The following is a 25,603-nucleotide window of genomic DNA, read 5'->3' on the forward strand; positions in this document are numbered from 1 at the left end:
AGATTCAACTCCTGGCCTGGGAACCTCCTTATGCTGAAGGTGCAGCCATAAAATTAAAAAAAAAGTTCCCGTCATGGCGCAGTGGTTAACGAATCTGACTAGGAACCATGAGGCTGCGGGTTCAATCCCTGGCCTTGCTCAGTGGGTTGGGGACCCGGCGTTGCCGTGAGCTGTGGTGTAGGTTGCGGACGCGGCTCGGATCCCGAGTTGCTGTGGCCCTGGCATAGGTTGGTGGCTATAGCTCCAATTCGACCCCTAGCCTGGGAACCTCCATATGCTGCAGAAGCGGCCCTAGAAAAGGCAAAAAGACAAAAAAAAAAAAAAAGTTCCCCATCTTCATTACTCCCCAACTAATTAATCTTGATTTTGCCAAGTTTGGGAAAACTCCCTGTGACTGTGAGGCCCACAGTATCTAAGCCTTCACTCCTATAAACCCCTGTTGACAGTAAACTCATGTTTATAGTTATAGTAATAGAAAATATTAGTCATGGGAGTTCCTGTCGTGGCTCAGCAGAAACAAATCTGACTAGTATCCGTGAGGACACAGTTTTGATCTCTGGCCTCACTCAGTGGGTTAAGGATCCAGCATTGCCATGAGCTCTGGTGTAGGTCACAGACACACCTTGGATCTGGCTGGCAGCTACAGATCTGATTCAACCCCTAGCCTGGGAACCTCCATATACCATGGGTGTGGCCCTAAAAGACAAAAAATTAAAATATCAGTGATGATGATAATAGGTTGAGTCATATTAAATTGCCAATATGCTGGAGCTCCCTGGTGGCTCAGCAGGTTAAGGATCTGGTCTTGTCACTGCTGTGGCTTAGGTTTGATCCCTGGCCCGGGAATTTCCATATGCCAAGGGTATAGCCAAAAAGAAATTGCCAATATTCTGTTGTTTTTGAGCTACAAAATGGCAAATTTATATGACTCCAACTAATAGTAATAGCCAGCGTTTATCTATGCCAGACCCTGTTCTAACTGTATTATTTCATTTAATTCTTGCAACAGCCCTATGAGGCAGGTGTTGTAATCCCCATTTTATTGGTGAGGAAACTAAAGTACAGAGAGGCTAAGCAACTTGCCCAGGGTCACAGGTGGAAAGCAACGGAGCTGGGATTAGAACCCAGGCAGTCTGGAGTTCTCATAGTGGCTCAGCGGAAACGAATCTGACTAGAATTCATGAGGACGCAGGTTCAATCCCTGGCCTTGCTAAGTGGGTTAAGGATCCAGTGTTGCCGTGAGCTGTAGTGTAGATCGCAGATGTGGCTTGGATCCCACGTTGCTGTGTCTGCGGCGTAGGCCGGCAGCTACAGCTCCAATTCAACCTCTAGCCTGGGAACCTCCATATGCCACTGGTGCGGCCCTAAAAAGACAAAAAACAAAGAAAAACAAAAACCAGGCAGTCTGACTTCTAAACTCTTAACTATCATGCCCTGCTGCCTCTCACATTGTTTCTCTGAGTACACAAAAAACACAGTTTTAAGAGCCAGCCTGTTTTCCCATTGTTCCTCACTCTTCCCTGCTTGTGACTGTGGATGGGAGTCAGTTGGGCTTAAGTAAAGGGTGATGTGAGATATTACTCATGTGAGGGAGTGGCATTACACAGTGACAGTTTCTTGGACTGTTTGACGAACACAATTCTCCTTTTTCTTTATCTTTTTTGACCGCCCCACAGCGTATGGAGTTCCCAGGCCAGGGATCAGATCCGAGCCTCAGTTGGGACCTATGCTGCAACTGCAGCAGTACTGGATCCTTTAACCCACTGTGCCAGGTGGGAATCAAGCCTGCATCCTGGCACTACAAAGATGTCACCGATCCCATTGCACCAAAGCAGGAACTCCATGTTCTCCTATTTCTTAGATACCTTTTCAGAGAGTAGGATTACTGTTAATCTCTTAATAGATTACTGGTGTCTTCTGCCTGCCCAGTTGGTCAGTCAGGTTCCAGTGGTTAACATTGTTTCTTGATTCAGAAACTAGAATGAGGCCTTCCATTATCCCTGTCACTTTACAGAAAGTCTAGTTGAATTTTGAGTTGTAGTTCCTATAAGGGTTCTCATGTACATGTATTGCTAAAGATTTGCCAATAGAATTTTCTTGGCTCCGCTATAAAAAAGCATTCCAACATGCCAGAGAATTCCAGGGGTACTGGATATTAATGGCAGTGTCACCTATTTTTTCTGTTGCAATACATCATGTCTTGTTCCTGCAGAGGACAGTTGACTAAAATTACATTTTTCAACTTTTTGTGAAAATTACTTTTCTTTGTAGTATGGTAGCATAGTACAGTTTGATTTTGTGTAATGTTTCCTAAGCAAACTGTGTGATTGAGGCCTTCATGAAGGTGTATGAGAGCAGAAAAAAGAGATACAGTCAAGTTCAGATGAGTGGGAAGCCCAGAATTTTCCAGGGAAACTTGAAGTTTTAATTTCAGGAAAGAGACTGTGCTAGGCTCTACCTTAGACTCTAAGTTGAGTTTAAAATCACACATAAATTTGATTTCTTTTTTTTTGTTTTTTAGGACCACACCTGCAGCATATGGAAGTTCCCAGGCTAGGGGTCCAGTCGGAGCTGCAGCTGCCGGCCTACGCCGCAGCTAACGGCAACACCGGATCCTTAACCCACTGAGGGAGGCCAGAGATCAAACCCGAATCCCAGTGTCCTGGATACCAGTCGGGTTCATTACTGCTGAGCCATGACGGGAGCACCTATAAATTCGATTTTATTTGGCAAGCATCACCCATTTAAGGGCATGTATCCTGGATGCATGGCATAGATGTAACACAGCCAACCTCACCACACCAGCCCCTTGCAGCTGTCGCCCTCAGAAAGTTACACTAAGAAGTGCAACAGCATTCAGTAAGGTTCTACTTAGAGGGGACCCTGACCACTTGTCTGGGAGTTATGTTTCACACCAGGTCGTCACATTGATAGCACCATCATCAAGAAGCACCCACATGAAAGTGTGACTATGTCTGTATAGGCATAAAAGAAGACCTGGTCCTCAGGGAGTTTATGAGCCTGGAAAGCCTAACACCAAAGAACAAAAACATCTTTACTTTCCACCTCTCTGTGCGTGTCCAAGATTGCCAGTGGGGTGGGAAGGGGGAGACATTTCTTCACACACTTTACTCCTTGCCTTTTTTTTTTTTTTTTTTTTTTTTGCCTGCTTAATTAGTTTTTTGATGATTTTTTTTTTATTTTTTTTTTTTTAGTCTTTTTAGGGCCATACCTGCAGCATACGGAGGTTCCCAGGCTAAGGGTCAAATCGGAGCTGTAGCTGCCGGCCTACACCACAGCCACAGCAACTTGGGATCCATGCCGCATCTGTGACCTACATCACAACTCACGGCAATGCCTGATCCTTAACCCACTGAGCAAGGACAGGGATCGAACCTGCATCCTCACGGATGCTAGTTGGGTTCGCTAACCGCTGAGCCACAACGGGAACTTCTCTTACAAATTTTAAATGTTTCAGAGTAGGAAAAAAAAAGGGCAGTGCACATGTGAGAGCTCTCCCTCTCCATTCTCTGTGGGCCATTGTCTGCAGCAGTGTGATACATGGAAAGCAGGCTGTCTGGACGTGTGCACGTTCATGCGTGTGCGTGGAGAGAGGGGGAGATTTCAAAGTACAGAGTAAGCAGAGGGGTGGAAACGTTCTACAGTAGGAATGCTCCCTGGGGTTTCTTTGGCAAGGCTGCAGGGATTCATGAGATGGTAGAAAATGAACTGGTAGCATGCGGCTTAGGAAAGTCATATGCATTTAGCAGCTCTTCACAGCCGCAGCTCCTGTTCAGGATCTGTTGTAATGCTGCCATGACAAAGAATCATTATCTTCTGACCATGTCTCTCTTGTGCCTTTATTAAATGCAGAGTTACCTGGACAATTTTTGGCCTGATTTAAAGGCCGCCCACGAGCTTTGTGAGTCTATTGTTCAGTCTCGACGGGAAAGAGAGAATGAGAGTCAGGAGAGCCACGGGAAGGAGTACCCAGAACATCTGCCCCTGGAAGTGTTGGAAGCTGGCATTAAATCTGGGCGCTACATTCAGGTAAAGGTGGTGGTAAGAGAGACTCCCGCGCCAGGACCAGCCAGGGTGTTTCCTTCTCTTCTTTACTTGCCCCCTGCCACAGGCCTCTGATTTCACAGGCTGTCAACAAAGCGGGGGCCACCCATGTTCAGGGTGATGGGGGAGCCGTTCTTCCATGGACATCACCCTCGGTTTGGAGCTGCTCTGCAGAGCACTTAATTGGGTTACATACTGAGCATCACACAAGGAGCCTTTAATGCCTCCTGTCACTGGGAAAGAGAATATAGTTTTGAATCAAGGTCTAGAGGTTTGGCAAAAATATAAACTTGTTGAAATTTGGCTTCTTCACTCCTTTGCCATTTTCCTGCCCCTTTCAAGGGTCCTTTTATGATCCCCCAGAACCCAGGACCCAGATGCTGTCAGGGTCTTGAGAAGGAATCAGATAAAATTGCTATTCAGACTTCAACAGTTTTACGTGTGCACATGCACACGCACATATATGTGCACATACAGTTTTGTCACATGTGTAGATTTGTGTATTCACCACCACAATCAAGATACGGAACTAGGGAGTTCCCATTGTGGCTTAGTGGGTTATGAACCAGACTAGGATCCATGAAGATGTGGGTTCAGTCCCTGGCCTTGCTCAGTGGCTTAAGCATCCAGCATTGCCACAAATCACAGCATATATGCAGATGAAGCTTAGAGCTGGTGTTGCTCTGGCTGTGGCATAGGCCAGCAGCTGCAGCTCCTATTCAGCCCCTATCCTAGGAACTTCCATATTCTTCAGGTGCAGTCCTAAAAAGAAACACAGAACATTCCACCATGGATTTTTTTTTTTTTTTTTTTTTTTTTTTTTGCTTTTTTGCCACGACATGCAGTGGCTTGATGCGGGATCTCATTTCCCAGACCAAGGATTGAACCTAGGCCAGAATGGTGAAAGCACTGAGTATTAACCACTAGACCACCAGGGAACTTCCAGAATTTTATGTTGTTTTTGTTTGTTTGTTTGTTTTAGGATCACACCTGCAGGCATATGGAAGTTCCCAGGCTAGGGGTCAGATAGGAGTTGCAGCTACCAGCCTATGCTACAGCCACAGCAACATGGGATACTTAACCCACTGAGCAAGGCCAGTGATTGAACCTGCGTCCTCATGGGTGCTAGTCAGATTCTTTTCCACTGAGCCATGAAGGGAACTCCAGAATTACTATTATTATTTCTAAAGAAAGGGATCACAAACTTTGTAAGAGTATAATGAGGATATTTTCATAAAGTTTTAAAGTGTATCTTTTAGAGTTTAAAGCAGGCAGAAAAGAAATTTTTTTTTTTTTTTTTGTCTTTCTGCCTTTTCTAGGGCTGCTCCCTCGGCATATGGAGATTCCCAGGCTAGGGGTCTTAATCAGAGCTGTAGCCACCGGCCTACGCCACAGCCACAGCAACACCAGATCCCACCTGCGTCTGCAACCTACACCACAGCCCGCGGCAACGCAGGATCCTCAACCCACTGAGCAAAGCCAGGGATCGAACCCGCAACCTCATGGTTCCTAGTTGGATTAGTTAACCACTGCGCCACAACGGGAACTCCAGAAATTTTTCACATGGATTTTTTTTATTATGATTTTAGGGAATTCTGAATGTCAACAAACACAGAGCACAAATAGAAGCTTTTGTCCGACTTCAAGGAGCCAGCACTAAAGATTCAGGTTCAGTATAAACCTTGCGTAAATTTCCATACTACTTTTTTTTCCTAGTATTACACAATGAAGAAAGTAGGCTCAGAAATTATTATATCATATATGCCAACATGTCACATACCCCACGTATGGGGGGCTGTGTGGGATCGTGGGTTGGTTTTTTCCTCCCTAGCTTTTTCTGACTTTGTTTATAGTGGTAAATTCTAAAAAATGGTAATAGCTTATATTTTATTGAGTGCTTACTATACATTGGGTACTATTCTAAATACTTAATGTAGATATTATTTTTGGTTACTACCTTTTATACATGAGGACACTAAAATATAGAGAAGCAAAGTAACTTTCCTAGGATTACACACCTGGTAAGCGGTGGGGCCGAACCTCTGCCACCGCAAGCTGACCAGGATTTGAAGACATTGCCCTCGTTGTACTGCCCCAGTGAGCTCTACTGCCTCATTGGAATCATTTTAAAAGTAACAAAAATGAAAACAAATGCAGAAATATGTTGTATCATAATAAAATGTAGCTGCTAGTTCTGCAGTGACGGAGTGAGTAACCCTGATAGTCAGGGGAGCCTGGCGAGGCTGGAGGAGAATGAGATGCAGTGGCCTTCTCCAGGCTTCTGCGCTCAGTCTCCTGTTGGTTCTGCAGTATCTCGGTCAGCAGCCTGCTGACCACTTCCTGGCCACGTGGCCCCTGAAGTTGTGGGACAGAGTCCCAGTGTGGACCTCTGTAGTCTCATGCAGGAACTGTTAGCGTCCTTAAAAGACAGTTAATATCACAATCTTGTAAATTAACCATACTTCAGTAAAACTTTAAAAAAAAAATGGTTGAGGGTGGCCTTACAAAAGCAAATTATACAGCATGACAGTGTTCCTTCCTCACCTGCGGAACAAAAGTTTGACCTCACTTTTGAAAGGAGGACGCTTTGATTTGCAGGAAAGCCGATTAGGTCTCAGACATACTGTGCTTGAAGTGCCTCACTGGAGTGGCTCCCCCTTGGCTTTATGAGGTTTCTCTGTGCTGCCCTAAACACAGGTCTAGTCAGTGACATCCTAATCCACGGGATGAAGGCTCGAAACCGCTCCATTCACGGAGATGTGGTTGTGGTCGAACTACTCCCTAAAAATGAATGGAAAGGAAGAACCACCGCCCTGGGTGAGAATGATGGTGATGACAAGGCCTCGGGGGAGTCCCCCAGTGAGCCCATGCCCACAGGTGAGCCAGCCCACAGGTCGCCCGGTCATCCATGTGGAACGTTAATTTTTCCTCTCCTGAATCCAGAAATACTGCAATTATTAATATATGATATCTTTTCATTTTACCCTCTCTGCAAATTTATTTTATTCTCATGAGTACCAAAATATGCTATAGCATCTCTCATCTTAAAACAAAATAAAACCCTCTCAGGTTCCATACCCCTTCAGTTACCACCCTTTTCTCTGCTTCAGTTTATGACAGGACTCAGTGAAACAGTTACCTCTGCCTTCTCTCTACTTCTCCTCTAAGCATCCTCTCCCAAAGCCACTACCTTCAGGAGCCCCCTCCTACCTCTTGTCTCTTGTCAAGGTCACCAGGACCTCATTCCCTACAGTCCTCAGCACCTGTCACCTGTCAGCAGCGTGTGACTGACGCATCACTCCTCGTCTTTGGCTTCTGGTTCTCCACTGATTGCTCCTCCTCAGCTCCCTTGCTGATTCCTGTCCATCTTATAGTCCTCTTGGATGTGCCCAGGCTCCTCTCTGGATCTTACATTCTTTCCCCAGGAGCTGCTATTCAGTCCCCTGGCTTCATCTCTTCAGCCCAGATCCCTTCTCCAGCCTCCAGTTTTGTCCACTCTATCATCTTTTTGGCCTTTTCCCCTGGATATCTGATGGGCACCTCAAACTCAACACACCCAATAACGAACTCCGGCTTTCTATCCCCGCCCTGCTCCTCCCCGACTCCTCCCCATCTCAATAAATGGATAGGTTGTTCTTTGGGTTGGCAAGGTCAACACAAAGACCTTGAACCTATCCTGGACTTCTTTCACACATTAGCAAGTCCTATCAGCTCTAGTTTTAATGTGTAGCCTCGATTCAGCCTCTCCTGCCTTCTACCACTTCTCTCTCAGGTCAGTGCACCAGAACCTCCTGGTGAGATTTTCCCAACAGCCTGTTCACTGGCCTTGCTGCTCCTGCCCTTGCTGCCAGATAGTCTTTTTTCCACACAGAAGCCACAGTGACCCTTTTAAAATCTTTAGGCCCTGTCCTGTCTCTGCTTCTGCTACAGTGACCAACTTGTCCTTTCACCCTGGAAACAAGCTTTCCCCAAACATCCCCACATCTCCTTTCCTTGCTTCAAGTCTGTGCGCAAAAGTCACTTTACTTAAAATAGCTGCCACTCTGGGACATCCCATCATGGCTCAGCAGAAACGAATCTGACTAGCATCCATGAGGATGCAGGTTCAATCCCCAGACTCGCTCAGTGGGTTAAGGATCCAGCATTGCATGAGCTGTGGTGTAGGTCACAGATACAGCTCGGATCCCGCATTGCTGTGACTATGGCATAGACAGGCAGCTGTAGCTCCAATTCGACCCCTAGCCTGGGAACATCTGTATGCAGGGTGCAGCCCTAAAAAAAAAAAAAAAAACTGCCACTCTGACCCTTTATCACTACTGATCACCTTACCATACTCTTTTTCTTAGCAGTCATCAATACCTCACATTTTTGTGAGACACCCAGACACCCCCACAGACTCTCACACTAGAATGTAAACTCCAGGAAGTCAGGGACTTTGTTTTGATACAGCTGTATTCCCTACTAGAACCTCTAACAGGGCCTCATCCCTAGTAGAGGCTCAATAAATATTTGTGAAAAGGTAGTAGCACTTTCAACTATTGTTACACTTTCTTTTTCTTTTCTCTCTCTCTCTCTCTCTTTTTTTTTTTTTTTTTTTTTTTTAGGGCCTCACCTGCAGCATATGGAAGTTCCCAGGCTAGGGGTCAAATTGGAGCTATAGCTGCTAGCCTATGCCACAGCCACAGCAATGCCTCATCCTTAACCCACTGAGCAAGGCTAGGGATCGAACCTGCAACCTCATGGTTCCTAGTTGAATTTGTTTCCACTGCGCCACCCTGGGAACACCTCACTTTTTTTTTTTTTTTTTTACTTCAATCAGTGATGCTTAAAAGTATTATGAGAGTTCCCTGTGGCCCAGAGGGTTAAAGAACCAGCTTTGTCACTGCTGTGGCTCTGCTTATAGCTGTGGTGTGGGTTCAATCCCTGGCCCAGGAATTTCCCAATGCCTGGGGCATGGCCAAAAAAAAAAAAAAGGTGTTATGTATCAGACTTGCATACTTTTCTGTATATAATGTTGGACCAAATGATTCTGGCTGATGGGAAAAATGCAAGAAAGACAATGAAGAAGCCCAGCAGAAGGCATAGGTTAAAAAAAGTGAAAGTCATTGACTTTTCCCAGCATACCTAAACCTGAGATTGAGAAGGTAAGAGCAAAAGAGAAAGTGGGACTGATGGATTCCAAATGTCACATCAGGGCCCGCAAAGAAAGGGCATACTGACAATGTTAATAAAAAAAGTATCTATCTTTTAGGAAGTCTGATCCATTTTAATAACACTAGGAAGGCAAATGTTTAAGCATCTCTCAACTTGTGTGAATGCGCTTGAACAAATGGGGTGTTGTGTGTCCTGTGTTTGTCCTCACTGTAAACTGGTCAGAGTCCAGATAGATGACATCTCACCTGTTAAGGCTTTATTTTGTTTTTTTTTCCCAAAGGCAGAGTGGTGGGCATCCTTCAGAAGAACTGGCGGGATTATGTGGTGACATTTCCATCCAAAGAAGAGGTCCAGTCTCAGGGCAAAAATGCTCAGAAAATCCTAGTTACACCTTGGGATTACAGAATTCCCAAAATCCGAATTAGCACTCAGCAAGCAGAAGCCCTCCAGGTAGCTGACGTTATACCATTTTTGCCTCATCTTTGCCAGCTTTTGAACAGTCCCAGGAATCACTGTTAACTCCTTTGCATAAGAAGGGATAAATTATTGATGGCATCTGGCATTCTGAGATCCTGTTTTCTAAAAATTCTAAATATACAGCGCCATCTATTAAGTAGTCCTTGGTTAATAAATGAAGGCCAGACAGAAACCGTCCTAGAAAGAGCTGTGTAGGACAGCTAGAGAGAACATCCATTATCCAGCTGTCCAACACAGAAACTTTCAGCAGATACACTTTGCCAACACTAACAAGCTTTCTTCCAGCAAGCCGTCTAGAAATACGATCACTCTGCCCTGCAGGGATGATATAGTGGTACTTCACAGAATCGATTATCCATAAAGGAATAGAGCCCTGGAGAGAAGACAGAAACAAGAAAGTTAGAAATTACCCTTCACTGTGGCGAAGGGGATAGGCATTGCCCGATTTGACTGGCCCAATGTTTTGCAGTTTGTAAATGAGACAGTGAGGCAGCAAGTCCCCAGGTCATGGTGTACCTTTTCATCTCGAGCCTCACGCAAGCCTCTCACAGGCTCTCCGAAGCCAGTTCCAACAATTGCTTTCCATGCCCATGGTTTGCTGGAATCCTGGGCGGTGGGGCTCAGTTCACACCAATAATCTTCTCCCCCACCGAAAGATGTCTTAAGAAATTAGAAAGTGGAGTTCCCGTTGTGGCTCAGTGGTTAACGAATCCGACTAGGAACGATGAGGTTGCGGGTTCAATCCCTGGCCTTGCTCAGTGGGTTAAGGATCCAGCGTTGCTGTGAGCTGTGGTGTAGGTCACAGACAAGGCTCAGATCCTGCATTGCTGTGGCTCTGATGTAGGCTGGTGGCTACAGCTCTGATTAGACCCCTAGCCTGGGAACCTCCATATGCCTTGGGAGCGGCCCTAGAAAAGGCAAAAAGACAAAAAAAAAAAAAAAAAAAAAAAAAAAAGAGAGAGAGAGAGAGAGAGAAAGTAATTCCCACACACAAGAAACTGAGATTTTTTTTTTTTCGGTTTTGAATTTAATTTGGACTGTGCATAATTGGGTTTTTCCCTTGTGTCTCAAGTATTAGCTGGAATGAGTTACAATTGGCTTTCTTTCAAAGACTACAGTCTCCAGCCCACTTATTTGATGTAGCGAGGTAATGCCTCCCTTCAAAGCATTGGGCTAAGCATTTACATACCATCTGGCAATTTAGTCGAACATGAAGAACCCTCCAAAAAAAAGAAAAGAAAAAAAAAAAAAAAACACTGTTTTCAGATTGGCCACTTTCTTTGGATCTTGATGCTGTTTATGTCTTGTGTGGTTTGGTGCTGCTAATTGACCCACTTAACTTCTGGTGCTGGGCTTGTGTTTCCCCCTCTTTGTGCAGGACTTCAGGGTGGTTGTGCGCATCGATTCGTGGGAGTCAACATCCATGTATCCAAATGGACATTTTGTACGTGTTTTAGGAAGAATCGGAGATCTGGAAGGGGAAATTGCAACCATCCTGGTGGAAAATAGTATTTCAGTTGTCCCATTCTCTGAAGCTCAGGTCAGACTTCCCCCCAACCCTTTGGTGTAGTAAAAGGCATTTTCTTTTTTTTTTTTTTTTTTTCTTCTGTTGTTCTTTGTTTCATCATTAAGAAAGTAAAATCCTTGGCACTGTGTAACAACCCACTGTCTAAAACCATAGATAATGGAAAAATCTCATTATCTCATTATTACTCTGTGTTTGAACCAGATCGAAGTCAACTTCAAGTACAGTTAATTTCCTACAGCCTCACAGCTCTCAATTTTTACATTGTCCAACTGTACTTAAAAATAGTATGTCAGGTAGTTCCCTGGTGGTACAGTGAGTTAAGGATCTGGTGTTGTTGCTGCTGTGGCACAGGTTCCATCCTTGGACCAGAAACTTGCACATGCGGTGAATGTAGCCAAAGATAAAATAAATAAAAAGGGTATGTCGGCATCTTTTTTTTTTTAGGGCTGCACCTGTGGCATATGGAGGTTCCCAAGCTAAGGGTCTAATCAGAGCTATAGCTGCCGGCCTCTGCCACAGCCACAGCAATGCCAGATCAGAGCCGAGACTTTGACCTACACCATAGCTCATGGCAATGCTGAATCCTTAACCCACTGAGCGAGGCCAAGGATCGAACCTGCAACCTCATGGTTCCTAGTTGGATTCGTTTCCACTGTGCCACGACGAGAACTCTCAGTGTCTTATAGTCAGTATACATTCATCCCCGTGACTACTGGGTACCTAGTTACAAACCCAGCTGGGCTCCCCTCCCTTTCATAATCATTCCACCAGAGGCCTGCAGAAAGCTATAGGGAGCAGCTTCTTGGGTTCCATATATCTCTGACCCATGGTCAAAATATCATGCTCATTATTAAAGAGTTTTTATAACCTTTACAGAAGACAAAAATCCCATTAACATGAAACAGCAGCGATTTCCATCACTTTGTGATCTTTTAAAATCCTCATAAATCATGTTTATTATTCGTTCATAACTATATTCCTAGTGTGAACATGCTTTCATTTAAAATTATTTCTGTATATTGACATAGCCTACTTTTTTGTTGTTGCTTTTTCCATGGCATATGGAAGTTTTCAGGCTAGGGGTCTAATCAGAGCCACAGCTGCCAGCCTACACCACAGCTCACAGCAACACCAAATCCTTAACCCACTGAGCAGGATCAGGGATCGAACTCGCATCCTCACGTATACTAGTATGGTTCGTTTCCACTGAGCCACAACGGGAACTCCTAGCCTACTTATTTTTAATAATGATGGAAAACTGGTGTTCCTGTCGTGGCACAGCGGAAATGAATCCGACTAGGAACCATGAGGTTTCGGGTTCAACCCCTGGCTTCACTCAGTGGGTTAAGGATCTGGCATTGCCAAGAGCTGTGGTGTAGTTTGCAGACGCAGCTCGGATCTGGCATTGCTCTGGCTGTGGTATAGGTAGGCAGCTGTAGCTCCGATTGGACCCCTAAGCCTGGGAACCTCCATATGCCGCAGATGTGGCCCTAAAAAGCAAAAAAAAATTTTTTTAATGATGATGATGGAAAATTACCCTAAATTGATGTACTCTTTGCTCAAGCATTCCTCACTTCTTGAGCATTTGGCTATTTAATAATTTTTGACAGAATAATAGCTATAATAGTAAAATATTTTAGAATAGTCTACATTATTAAATTTTTATGTTTAACATTGGTATCTGGAAATTATTTGTTGACTTGTTTTGATAGCTCAGTGAAAATGTTAGAACAAAATAAAACATGGATTAGACTTCACGGGACTAGACTTCTTCCCTTTTAGCCTATTTAACTGCAGATTGATGACTTGAATAGGTAATAATGGAGAGAAAATGCCCTAGATTGATAAAAAAAGAATATGCTTTCAATATTTGGGACATGTTGATTTTTGTTAGGGCTTGAATTAAAACTCAAATACATTTTAAAAAATGGATCGCTTGAAAATGGGGTAGACATACTTTTTGTTAAGTCACTAGCTCATTTTGCTCCAGCCCCCACAACTAAAGAGGCTGTAAATGTCTGAGACATTCCCTCTCAGACTGTAGGGTCTTCCAGGGCATGGTGACTGTGACTTTCCTATGGATTCCTAACTTTCCAGAGCCTAGCACAGCTCCGGACACATATTAGGCACCTAATAAATAATTATTGCTCAAAAGAAGCAAACATAGGTTAATTGCAGAAGGTAATGGGTAATGAATGGGGTTTCTATGAGGTCACATGGAAAGTGTTGGAGAGTAAATTTTTATAGGAAACTTCATTTTTTAAATTAAAGTATAGTTGGTTTACAGTGTTGTGCCAATTTCTGCTGTACAGCAAAGGGACCTAGTCATACATAGATATACATTCCTTTTCTCGTATTATCTTCCATCATGTTCACAAGAGACTGCATATAGTTCCCTGTGCTATACAGCAGGACCTCGTTGCTTACCCATTCTAGATGTAATAGTTTGCATCTACTAACCCCAAACTCCCAGTCCATCCTACTCCCACCCCCCACCCTTGGCAACCACAAGTCTGTTCTCCATATCTGTGAGTCCGTTTCTATTTTGTAGATAGGTTCATTTGTGCCCTGTTTTATTTTTTTAATTTTTTTAATGATTTTTATTTTTTCCATCATAGCTGGTTTACAGTGTTCTGTCGATTTTCTACCATATAGCAAGATGACCGAGTCACACATACATATATACATTCTTTTTCTCACATTATCCTCCATCATGCTTCATCATAAGTGACTAGACAGAGTTCCCAGTGCTATTCAGCAGGATCTCATTGCTTATCCATTCCAAAGGCTCTTTGGAATGGATAAGCAATGAATTTGGGCTTAACAGTAGTCTGCATCTGTTAAGCCCAAATTCCCAATCCATCCTGCTCCCTCCCCCTCCCCCTTGGCAACCACAACATTTGTGCCCTATTTTAGATTCCAGATATAAGTAATATCATATGGTATTTGTCTTTCTCTTTCTGACTTATGTCACTTAGTATGAGAACCTCTGGTTGTATCTATAGGAAAATTCTGATGCATGCATTGCTAAAATTTTGGGCTCTCCTTGTACAGATGTGTGAGATGCCAGTAAACACACCCGAAAATCCCTGGAAGGTGAGTTCTGAAGAGGAACGAAAACGTAAAGACCTGAGGAAAACCCATCTGGTGTTCAGCATTGACCCCAGAGGTTGTGAAGATGTGGACGACACCCTCTCAGTCAGAGCCTTAGATAATGGCAACCTGGAGCTCGGGGTTCACATTGCAGATGTGACGCACTTTGTGGCACCACATTCCTATATTGACATTGAAGCCAGATCAAGGTAATGCTGTTTGAAACCAGCACTGCGATTATGTACATGTGACTGTAACATATTTTGTAGCTATGCTAGTTTCAGATTTTCACAACAAAGATTTCACAATTAGGAATAATTCTAAAGATTGCTTCAAAAAAAAAATTGAAGTCCACTTCCTTCTTTCCTTTAAAAAAATAGTGCCTTGATCAATTTACCTTTACACTTATTTGTTTATTTATATCCAAGTATGGTTGATTTACATTGTTGCATTTCAGGTGTACAGCAAAGTGATTCAGTTTATATAGATTCTTCTTCAGATTCTTTACCTTTTTCCCTTTTCCCTTTCCTTTTTTAACAGAATCTCTTCATATATCGTTTCCTTCTAAATTGAAATGGGTTAAATTTTTCATATAGTAATATTCTATTTTATATAAATACTGGATCATTACACTCTAATTTTTCTTATACAACCAAGATTTCGTGCCACTTTATCTTTTCTATCAGCAGGAGAACATTCAGCCCAAAGCGGTATCCCTTGGAAAAGTGGGAACATGGGAATAGCTTTATTACCCAGTCTGCTGCACTTTATGAAAAATCGACAGCCTTGGGGAGCTCGTGCTGAGGTTTTCCTCACTGCATCGTATGCAGTCAGCAGTTCTGTTTCTTGCTGCTGAAGGTCATGTACCTGCATGTGTGTCATTCACAGGGCCACCACTTACTACTTAGCGGACCGCCGCTATGACATGCTGCCCTCCATCCTCAGCGCCGATGTGTGCTCCCTTCTGGGAGGTGTGGATAGGTGAGTTTGTTCACTCTTTTTATCATCAGAGCTTGTCTTGGCTCTTGCTTCTGGCCTCTTTCGCCTCTTCTTTCTAATATGTCCTACTGCCCCATCCCCACCCCTGCTTTCCCTCTGCATCCTCTGCACCCACTGCCCACTTATTTGGGGACAGCTTTATTTCTCACCTTCCGTTCCCCTCCTCTCCTCGTTTCTGTTTATTTTCCTTCTGTCTAGCTTTGAGGTTGCTTCTCCTTCTGTTGTTGGCTTTTTAAAGTCAAAAGTCTAAAAACAAATGCATATAATGTTGTACATATGTGTTCCTTGGTCGAGGCTGTTTGGCACGAAGACCATGAACTTAGGGAGTTTTTATTTGTTGTAGTTAGATCATCTTGTCTTTGAATAGGTAATAAAACTGTGTAGCCCAAGATTCATCAGTTCTAAAAGATGTGTAGTGAAAGGCTCCCTCCTGACCCTTTCCCTCAATTACCAATTTCTCATGTATTTTTCTAGATAAAGACTAAGAAAAAACTCAGTTGTCCACCTTTCTATGTAGGGAAAAACCCAGTTCTTCCACACTGTGTCTTTCTTTCCTGCAAGTCTCCTTTGTCTTTACAGAGAACACGTCACATCTACCACTTCTGGTCACCAAACGTATGGAGGTTTTTCCCACACCAAGTAATTCTCTGCAACACTAGCTGGATGTCCTACAATTGAATTCAGTTGACACAGTCTACCCAGAGACGGCATCAGATTCCATAGAGCAAGGGCTCAATCCCACAAGACCGACCCCCCCCCACTGCCTCCAACTTCAGACACTATCGCAAGCCCAGATTATCACCATGCTTCTGACCAACCAGCTGTTGATTAGAGGTTCCCACAACCCCCTCCTTGGACTTCAGATGCTGGTAGCAAGTCCATATTGTTATCTGTACTTCTGACCAACTGGCTGTAAATCAGAGGTTCCCAGACCCCCTTCCCCAGGTTCAGTTAATTTACTAGAGCAGCTCACAAAACTCAGGAAAGCAATGTACTTACTTTTACTAGTTTATTATAAAAAAGTACATGGTAGGAGTTCCTGCTGTGGTGCAACAGGATTGGTGGTGTCTTGAGAGCACTGGGACTTAGGTTCGATCCCCAGCCCAGCACGGTGGGTTAAGGCTCTGGTGTTGCAGCAGCTGTAGCCTAGGTTATGACTTCAGCTGGGATCTGATCCCTGGCCCAGGAACTCCATATGCCTTGGCATGGCCAAAAATGGGGGAAAAAAAAAAAAAGTACATGATCAAGGACACAGATGAACATCCAGATAGAAGAGATGCATAGGGCAGGGTGTGCAGGAAGGAACACAGAGCTTCCATGAGCTCTCCAGGCCCAGGGAGCCACTCTTCCCAGCACCTCTGTGTGATCTCCAACCAAGAAGCTCTCCAGACCTTTGGGGATTTTATGGAAGCTTCATCACATAGGCATGATAGATCAGTAATTCCACTTTCATTGCTTCTCCCTTCTCAAGAATGAGGGGCAGGGCTGAAAGCTTCTAATCATGGCTTGGTCTTTCCAGTGACCAGCCCTCATCCAGGAGCCCACTCAGTCTTCTTGTTAGAACAAAATCTCCCAGGAAATTACAAGAGTTTCAGCAGTCCTGTGTCAGGAGCCAGGAACAAAGACCAATATATTTTTTCTATTATTTCACAAATACACAGAGAAAGAGAGGCATATGAACAGGTAGCCTTTATTTGTTACACACATAATGACATTATATATATACTGTCAGCCCTTGCTTTTTTTTTCCTAAACATTTTTGTTTATTCATCAAGACAAAATGTTATCTCAAAGGCAATGTAAAAAGGAGATGAAAGGAATCATGTTTAATTTTAATTATAGTAAATTATTCTGTTAGTTTTACCATTTTACTTTCAGATGTTAGATAATTACATCCTTTCTGCTTTTCACCTTGTAAAATTCACAGCATTTACAGAAGTGATTAATTTTAAACTGTTGGACTATCAATATATTCTAATACATTTAGGTTAGTTTACCACTCTGGCTTCACTTTTCATTTTCCAAAATAGAGCGATTTACTGGCTCTTTTGAAATTATAAAATCCTGGGTGTTATCAGGAAGCTTAGAAGGTTTCACAGCTACCCCGCACTGATGCATGGTCAAATCCATTTATTCATTGAACACTTGATGAGTTCCTACCTTATCCCACATCCATCCCTTCCTTACTGTCTGTGTTCCAGCCACACTGGCCTTCTCTGAATTGCCTAAACTCTTCTCAATTTTTTTTTTTAACTTAACAGTGTATCTTGGAGATCATTCCATATTAATGCTATTTATCTATGGAAATGTGATTATTTCCAAACTTTTGCTACTGTAAACAAAACTATACTGAATTATTTAGAATATAATTCATTTCACATTTTTTAAAGTACAGTATATTTGGGAGATCAAGTCCTAGAAGTGGAATTTGAGTCAACAGTTATATGCATTTGTGCTTAGATACATAATAACCAAATAGCCCTCCCTAGAGGTTTTATACCAATTATATTAGCTCCATCAATGTATGAGAATACCAGGTTCCCCACAGCCTTGCCAGCACAATATGTTGGGTTTTTTTAATCTTTGCTAATAGATGAAAATATCTTAGAGTGGTGTTAATTTGCATTTGTCCTACTATGAGTAAAATTTTTTGTATGCTCAACAGTCATTTATTAATACTTTTCTGTGAACTGTTTCATGTTTCTTGCCCCTTTTTCTTCTGTTTTCTTGATCTATTAGTAGTTGATTTATACGAGCTCTTTACATATTAAAAAATTAGCCTTTTTTATGTGAGTTGCAAATGTTGTATATATACATATACTTGTAGGCATGCAGAGGTTCCTGGGCCAGGGATTGAACCGGATCTCTTGCCAGCCACAGCAGTGAACAACAATGAATCCCTAACCACTAGGCCACCAGGGAACTCTGTTGTGTATATTTTTAAATAGAATGATATGGTGGTGGAGTTCCCGTCGTGACGCAGTGGTTAACGAATCCGACTAGGAACCATGAGGTTGCGGGTTCGGTCCCAGCCCTTGCTCAGTGGGTTATGGATCCGGCGTTGCCGTGAGCTGTGGTGTAGTTTGCAGACGCGGCTCAGATCCCGCGTTGCTATGGCTCTGGTGTAGGCCAGTGGCTACAGCTCTGATTCAACCCCTAGCCTGGGTACCTCCATATGCCGCGGGAGCAGCCCAAGAAATGACAAAAAGACAAAAAAATAAAAAAGACTATCCTATTAGTTCCATTGTAGCTCAGCAGTAACGAACCTGACTAGTATCCAGGCAGATGTGGGTTTGATCCCTGGCCTCTCAGGATCTGGCGTTGCCTCGAGCTATGTTGTAGGTCACAGATGCAGCTTGGATCTGGCGTTGCTATGGCTGTGGTATAGGCCAGCAGCTTTAGCTCCGATTCAGCTCCTAGCCTGGGAACCTCCAAATGCCATAGGAGCAGCCCTAAAAATACACACACACACACACACACACACACACACGAGTTCCCATCGTAACTCAGTGGAAATGAATCTGACTAGCATCTATGAGGACACAGGTTCCATCCCTGGCCTCGCTCAGTGAGTTAAGGATCTGGTGTTGCCGTGAGCTGTGGTGTACATCACAGACTCAGCTTGGTTCTGGCATTGCTGTGGCTGTGGGCTATGGCTGTGGCATAGGCCAGCAGCTACAGCTCCAATTTGACCCCTAGCCTGGGAACCTGTGCCGCAGGTGCGCCCCTAAAAAGACAAAAAAAAAAAAAAAAAAAAAAAGACTGATATCCTAGTTCAGTGTCATCCTATAGCATTTGAAAGGCTTAACCCTTAGCCCTTCTTTGCTAGAGAGCCTAGAGAATTGATTCTATTAGTCCTATTATATTCTAATCAAAATGGAGAAGTGTAAGGTAGGGTTTATAACATGACATGTGAGCTCATTTTAGATTTGCTCAAAGTTCAGCAGAACCTAATCTAACCTTGTTTTAACTATTTCTTGTAGTAGTGGAGTGTTTGGATTGAAAACATCAGACCAGAAACCTACAGCAATGTTGTTTCTTTCATTACATATAGGGTCTAGTTCTGCTTATTTCAAAAATGGAAGAATTAACGATGTGAGTGTGACTGATTTTGTAGGTATGCTGTAAGCGTCATGTGGGAATTGGATAAAACCTCCCATGAAATTAAAAATGTCTGGTATGGCAGAACCATTATTCGTTCAGCATACAAACTGTTTTATGAAGCAGCCCAGGAACTACTGGACGGAAACTTCAGCATTGTTGATGATATTCCAGAATTCAGGGACTTGGATGACAAGAGCCGACAAGCCAAGCTAGAGGAGTTAGTGTGGGCCATCAGAAAGTTGACTGACATAGCCCGCCACATCCGAGCCAAACGAGACCTTTGTGGTGCCCTGGAGCTGGAAGGAGTAGAGGTTCGAATCCAACTAGATGAGAAAAAGAACATTCATGACCTCATCCCCAAGCAGCCCCTGGAAGTCCATGAAACCGTGGCTGAGTGCATGATCCTGGCCAACCACTGGGTAGCCAAGAAGATCTGGGAGAGCTTCCCTCACCAGGCATTGCTGCGCCAGCACCCTCCTCCACACCAGGAGTTTTTCTCTGAACTCCGAGAGTGTGCTAAAGCAAAGGGTTTCTTCATAGATACACGGTAATTCCTCTTTTAAAGGGCAGAGGGTGGAAGGGGACGCTGCATATTTTTTTATCTTACAGTATTCTTAAAACCTGACAGCCAGGAGTTCCCGTCATGGCTCAGTGGTTAACAAATCCAACTAGGAACCATGAGGTTGCGGGTTCGATCCCTGGCCTTGCTCAGTGGATTAAGGATCTGGCATTTCTGTGAGCTGTGGTGTGGGTTGCAGACGCAGCTTGGATCCCACGTTGCTGTGGCTGTGGCATAGGCCGGTGGCTACAGCTCTGATTCAACACCTAGCTTGGGAATCTCCATATGCCACGGGAGCGGCCCAAGAAATGGCAAAAAAGACAAAAAAAAAATAAAAATCTGACAGCCAGGAGTTCCTGTCATGGCTCAGTGGTTAACGAATCTGACTAGGAACCATAAGGTTGCCTGTTCGATCCCTGGCCTTGCTCAGTGGATTAAGGATCTGGCATTGCCATTAGCTGTGGTGTAGGTCACAGGCACGGCTCAGATCCCACGATGCTGTGGCTGTGGCATAGGCCAGCAGCTGTAGCTCTGATCAGACCCCTAGACTGGGAACCTCCATATGCCACAGGAGTGGCCCCAGAAAAGGCAAAAAGACAAAAAAAAAAAAAAAAAAAAAAAATCTGACAGCCAGATCTTTGACCAAAAATAGAAAATGTCTTGGCTCTTCGATTACTTTCTTCTTCTTTTTTTGGGGGGGGGGTGCTTTTTAGGGCCACACTCACAGCATATGGAGGTTCCCAGGCTACTAGGGGTCAAATGGGAGCTATGGCTGCTGGTCTATGCCACAGCCACATCACTGCCAGATCCGAGCCACATCTTCGACCTACACCACAGCTCACAGCAACACCAGATCCTTAACCAACTGAGCGAGGCCAGAGGTTGAACCTGCATCCTCATGGATACTAGTCAGATTCATTTCCTCTGAGCCACAGTGGAAACTCCACTTTGCTCTCTTCATTTAGTATAATGTAGGTATAGAGGCTTAAAATGAAAAGAGGTTTATTTAGGCATAATTTTGACACATTACAATTTGCAACATAAAAGGAACCTGTTATCCTTGATTTAATTTCATCTACCCCTTAATGCAAATACCAAATAGATAATCCTATTTATTTCAGTATTTTTAAAATGCAGTCTATCTCCATGGCAATATCAGAAGACACCACGCTGATACAGTACACTTATGCCACCCCTCTGTAGAATGAGACATTTTACTCCCTACCTCCAGGATAAAATATTTGCCCTGTTAAAAATGATGAATAGGGAGTTTCCATTGTGGCTCAGTGGAAATGAACCTGAGTTGTATCCATGAGGATGCGGTTTTGATCCTCAGCCTTGCTCAGTGGGTTAAGGATCCAGCATTGCCATGAGATGCAGTGTAGGTCACAGACACAGCTCAGATCCCACATTTCTGTGGCTGTGGTGTAGGCCAGCAGCTACAACTCCAATTTGACCCCTAGCCTGGGAATTCCCTTATGCTACAGGTGCAGCCCTTAAAAATAAAAACTAAACAAAAATGATGTATAAAGGGGGTTTTTCTTCAATATATCTTTTTCTTTCTTTTCTTTTGGCCACACCCATAGCACGTTTAAGTTCCCAGGCCAGGGATCGAACCCATGCCACAGTTGCAGCTTTTGCCATGCTCTGGCAATGCTAGATCCTTAACCCACTGTGCTACATAGGAACTTCCTAAAATATCTTTTACTCATTTATGAAAATGGATTTTTTTTGGCTCTATCTTTAGGCAATAGTATCTTTCCTTGGCTTGTCCATAGTTGAGCTCTGGTGTATGCCAGGCACACGTGCTGAGTGTTTTCATTCATCACCCTGTATCATTTGTTCGTATCTTACAGATAGGGAAATTAAAGAGGTTAAGTATTTGCTGATGGTTTATAATTTAACAGGGCAGAGCCAGGATTGGAATCCACATCTGTCAGACTTGAAAGTTTGCCTCTCTGTTCATTATCCTGTCCTTGCTTTCCCCTTTTTCTCAGCAGGCTACAGTACAGAACTGTTATGTGCTATATTAAATCTTGAAAATAATTCTTTATTTCCTGGGTTTTTAAAAAATATTTAAAAGTAAATAAATAGAACGCTTGCTCTAAAAGAAAAATGGGAGTTCCTGCTATGGTGCAGTTGGTTAAGAATCCAACTGCAGTGGCTTGAGTAGCTGCAGAGGTGCGGGTTCGATCCCTGATCCAGCCTAGTGGGTTAAAGGATCCAGGATTGCCACAGCTGTGGCATAGTAGGTCAAAGTTGTGGCTCGGATTCAGTCCCTGACCTGGGAACTTCCATATTGCCATGGGTGTGGCCACAAAAGAAAGAAAAAGAATTTGGGTTTCTTTAACTTGTAGGCCTCAGGTTTAGTTTAGTTTTGTTTTTTAAAAAACTCCCTCTAGCTCAATAATTCTTGATTAAAAAAAAAAGTGAAAGTCTGTTCTTTGACCTGTACAGGACATTTCAGGATGGGGCGTTAGGAATTTATTTCAGCGAGTACTTGGCCACCTACTATGTGCTGAGCATTAACTTAACTTTGTAGGTTCAGCACATTACTACTTAAGAAACAAATTTGAATTCTGATACTTTATTTAAACCTCAGAAGCAAACTAGATTTCTGTAGTTGAAAAATGTTGCTTCTGAAGTTTGTCCAAAATAAATTTAACTACTAGCAGATGAAAGTATTCAGAATGATGAGGGAAGAGGTCCTCTCAAGAGTACTGACTTGTAAATTATTACTGGAGACTAAGTAAAAGTTTTGCCATTTTGTCAGGTCCAATAAAACACTGGCTGATTCTCTGGATAATGCAAATGACCCCAACGATCCCATCGTCAACAAGTTGCTTCGATCAATGGCTACACAGGCCATGTCTAATGCACTGTATTTCTCTACTGGATCGTGTGCCGAGGAAGAGTTCCATCACTATGGTGAATGATAAAATTTTCCTTGGTGTGGCCATAACCTAGAACAAGTTGTTTAAAAAATATATTTGTTGTTTATTTTGACTTTCTGGCTTTTTTTTCAAGGTCTTGCATTAGATAAATATACTCACTTTACTTCTCCAATAAGAAGATATTCAGATATTATAGTACACCGATTGTTAATGGAAGCCATTTCAAAAGATAAGAAAATGGAAATTAAGGAAAATTTGTTCAGCAACAAAGATCTTGAGGAATTATGTAAACATATCAACAACAGAAACCGAGTAAGAGGGAATTTTTAATTCTATTACCCATCATCTCTTTTGCTAACAGAGTATCAGCTTTATTGTGTAACAGAATGAAGTACCACATATTCTAGGAAATTGAACTCTAGAATTATTCCAACAATGAAATAGGAAAAATATAAAGTTTGTTGAGTAACTCAATACATTGACAAATGTTCTGAAGTAACTTAATGTTGATTTTGAGATTTGACACGGGTTAAACGTTCTTCTAAAAATGTAGACATGTGAAACAGTATCACCTTACCACCCACAGATAACCATTATTAACAATTCCAGATAGTGCTTTTTATTTATAGAAATATTGGATCATACCTGTTTGAAATCTGCCTTTTAAACACACATTAAGCACACCTTGTCAATATACTTATATCATTGTTTTAGAAGCTGCTTTGTATTGTTTTATATTGTTGCTAGTTAGTGGCCATAATGTTGCACAGCTTTGCACTAGACCATTTGGTGATACATAAGTTTGGAAACTGAATATTTAATATAATTTTTATATCCAATGTTCTAGTTTGATATTGTACAGTCTTATAACCATTCCCTATCTTGGTTATTTAAATTAAAATTTTTTTAACTTAAAAATTAAAAATTCAGAGTTCCCATTATGGCTCAGCAGTAATGAACCCTACTAGTATCCACGAGGACTTGGCTTTGATCCCTACCCCACCCTGGATCCAGCGTTGCTGTGGCTGTGGTGTAGGCTGGCAGTTGCAGCTCTGATTCGACCCCTAGCCTGAGAACTTCCATATGCCATAGGTGTGGCCCTAAACAGCAAAAAAAAATTAAAACTTAAAATAATAAAAATTTAAAATTCAGTTCCTCAGTTGCACTAAGCCCATCTCATATGCCCAAGAGACATGCTGGGCTAGTGGCTACCTATGCGACCACACAGATACGGAACATTTCCATCTCTGCAGAAAGTTCTGTTAGGCAGCTCTAGTCCAGGCAATCTAGTTTACAAGCATCCTTGGTATACACTTTTACAGACTTCTCACAATTTGCCTGGATAAAATTCCTGGTAATAATGAGTTGCTGAGTCAAAAGGGTGCACAAATAAAACTTTGATACATGTTACTAAATTGCCCTCTAATTTATACTTCCACCAGCAGGGTTTTGGTAGGAAAGACTTGAAAATAAAGGTAAAACATAGTCCTGGACACTTTCCCTGAATGACAAACAAGTTTTCTTAAAATCTTTTAAGACGTTTTTGAGGGAATGATAAAGGGTCTCACAAAAATTGATATAATTCATAATAGAGAATATTTTTATTAATAGTTTTCTGAAACCTAGCCTTTTTCAAAAGACATTGTTGCTGTGAGACTATGAATCCCATGTTTCTTCTGGGAGTGTCAGGGAAGTCTGTCATCATGCTTTGGGGTTGTGTTTCTTCTTCCAGGCAGCACAGCACTGTCAGAAGCAGTCTACTGAGCTCTTCCAATGCATGTATTTTAAAGACAAAGACCCAGACACTGAGGAGCGTTGCATATCTGATGGGGTTATTTATTCAATTAGGACAAATGGTGTGCTTGTATTTATACCAAGGTACGTTATTTCTAACACAGTAGTTAAGAAATCAAGTAATGTCTGTACTTAATCTAAAAGTACAGACACTGGATATAAACAGTACATTAAATATAATTTATTAAAACATTTACTTTTAGAAGTTACCTTGTGGAGCATCAGGTTAAGAATCTGGCATTGTCACTGCAGCAACCTGAGTTGCTGCTGTGGCACAGGTTCAATCTCTGCTCTGGGAACTTTCACGTGTCGCAGCTGCAGCCAAATTAATTAATTAAATAAAACATTTTAAAATAAATGCAACTCTTTTGTAGTTACCACATGTACATAATGTAAATTCATTATTTAAGTATAAAAGGAGATTAGAATTTAGTACATCTGTATCACTCTTAGGATAGAATTTTACTTATTTAGCAAAACATTTTGTTTCCATCTGCTCAGTGGAAGAGATGCTTGGAGGTAAATAGAGAAAAAGCTGTAGGGGTTTTTTTTTTTTGGTTTTTGGTTTTTTGGAAAAGCCATTTTTAATCTAGAAGAAAAACTAGCATTCTAGATAAGTATATAAGATATGCAAATTAAGAATATAATATCCCTGGATTCTAATTCTGGCAATGATTCAGGTTTGGGATTAAAGGTGCTGCTTATCTAAAAAATAAAGATGGTCTGGTGATCTCATGCGGCCAAGATAGCCATTGTGAATGGAAACCAGGATCCCTTCAACGATTTCAAAACAAAATCACCTCTACCACAACAGGAGGAGAATCTGTTACATTCCACTTGTTTGACCATATAACAGTAAGTCTGTATGTACATTAAATACAGCTTTCAATACAAAGAACAAAGAATGTAATTTAGTAATACGCATTTTCTCCTCTA

At 42.4% G+C, this 25,603-nt stretch overlaps 1 protein-coding gene across 6 annotated transcripts in view; it reads left to right on the forward strand.

Annotated features, from left to right (window-relative positions):
- The window catches only part of DIS3L (DIS3 like exosome 3'-5' exoribonuclease), a 41,769-nt gene that overhangs the window by 15,597 nt on the left and 569 nt on the right, over positions 1 to 25,603 (forward strand). For 3 of the 6 annotated variants that reach the window (XM_021100270.2, XM_084978829.1, XM_084978825.1), the window contains 12 exons: positions 3,874 to 4,050; positions 5,655 to 5,733; positions 6,763 to 6,942; positions 9,500 to 9,669; positions 11,075 to 11,236; positions 14,279 to 14,526; positions 15,206 to 15,298; positions 19,434 to 19,967; positions 22,753 to 22,907; positions 23,007 to 23,185; positions 24,606 to 24,751; positions 25,348 to 25,522. In XM_021100270.2, coding sequence (XP_020955929.1) covers positions 3,874 to 4,050; positions 5,655 to 5,733; positions 6,763 to 6,942; positions 9,500 to 9,669; positions 11,075 to 11,236; positions 14,279 to 14,526; positions 15,206 to 15,298; positions 19,434 to 19,967; positions 22,753 to 22,907; positions 23,007 to 23,185; positions 24,606 to 24,751; positions 25,348 to 25,522 — 2,298 coding nt within the window. Of the gene's footprint in view, positions 1 to 3,873; positions 4,051 to 5,654; positions 5,734 to 6,762; positions 6,943 to 9,499; positions 9,670 to 11,074; positions 11,237 to 14,278; positions 14,527 to 15,003; positions 15,299 to 19,370; positions 19,968 to 22,752; positions 22,908 to 23,006; positions 23,186 to 24,605; positions 24,752 to 25,347; positions 25,523 to 25,603 lie in introns of all 6 variants that reach the window. The other 3 variants (XR_014817137.1, XR_014817152.1, XR_014817148.1) reach the window with 3 other exon arrangements.

The sequence above is a fragment of the Sus scrofa genome, chromosome 1, assembly GCF_054392235.1.
Source record: "Sus scrofa isolate SSC_HxYL_T2T_F1_AM1 chromosome 1, Sscrofa_HxYL_maternal_Yorkshire_Landrace_v2.0, whole genome shotgun sequence".
Lineage (NCBI taxonomy): Eukaryota > Metazoa > Chordata > Mammalia > Artiodactyla > Suidae > Sus > Sus scrofa.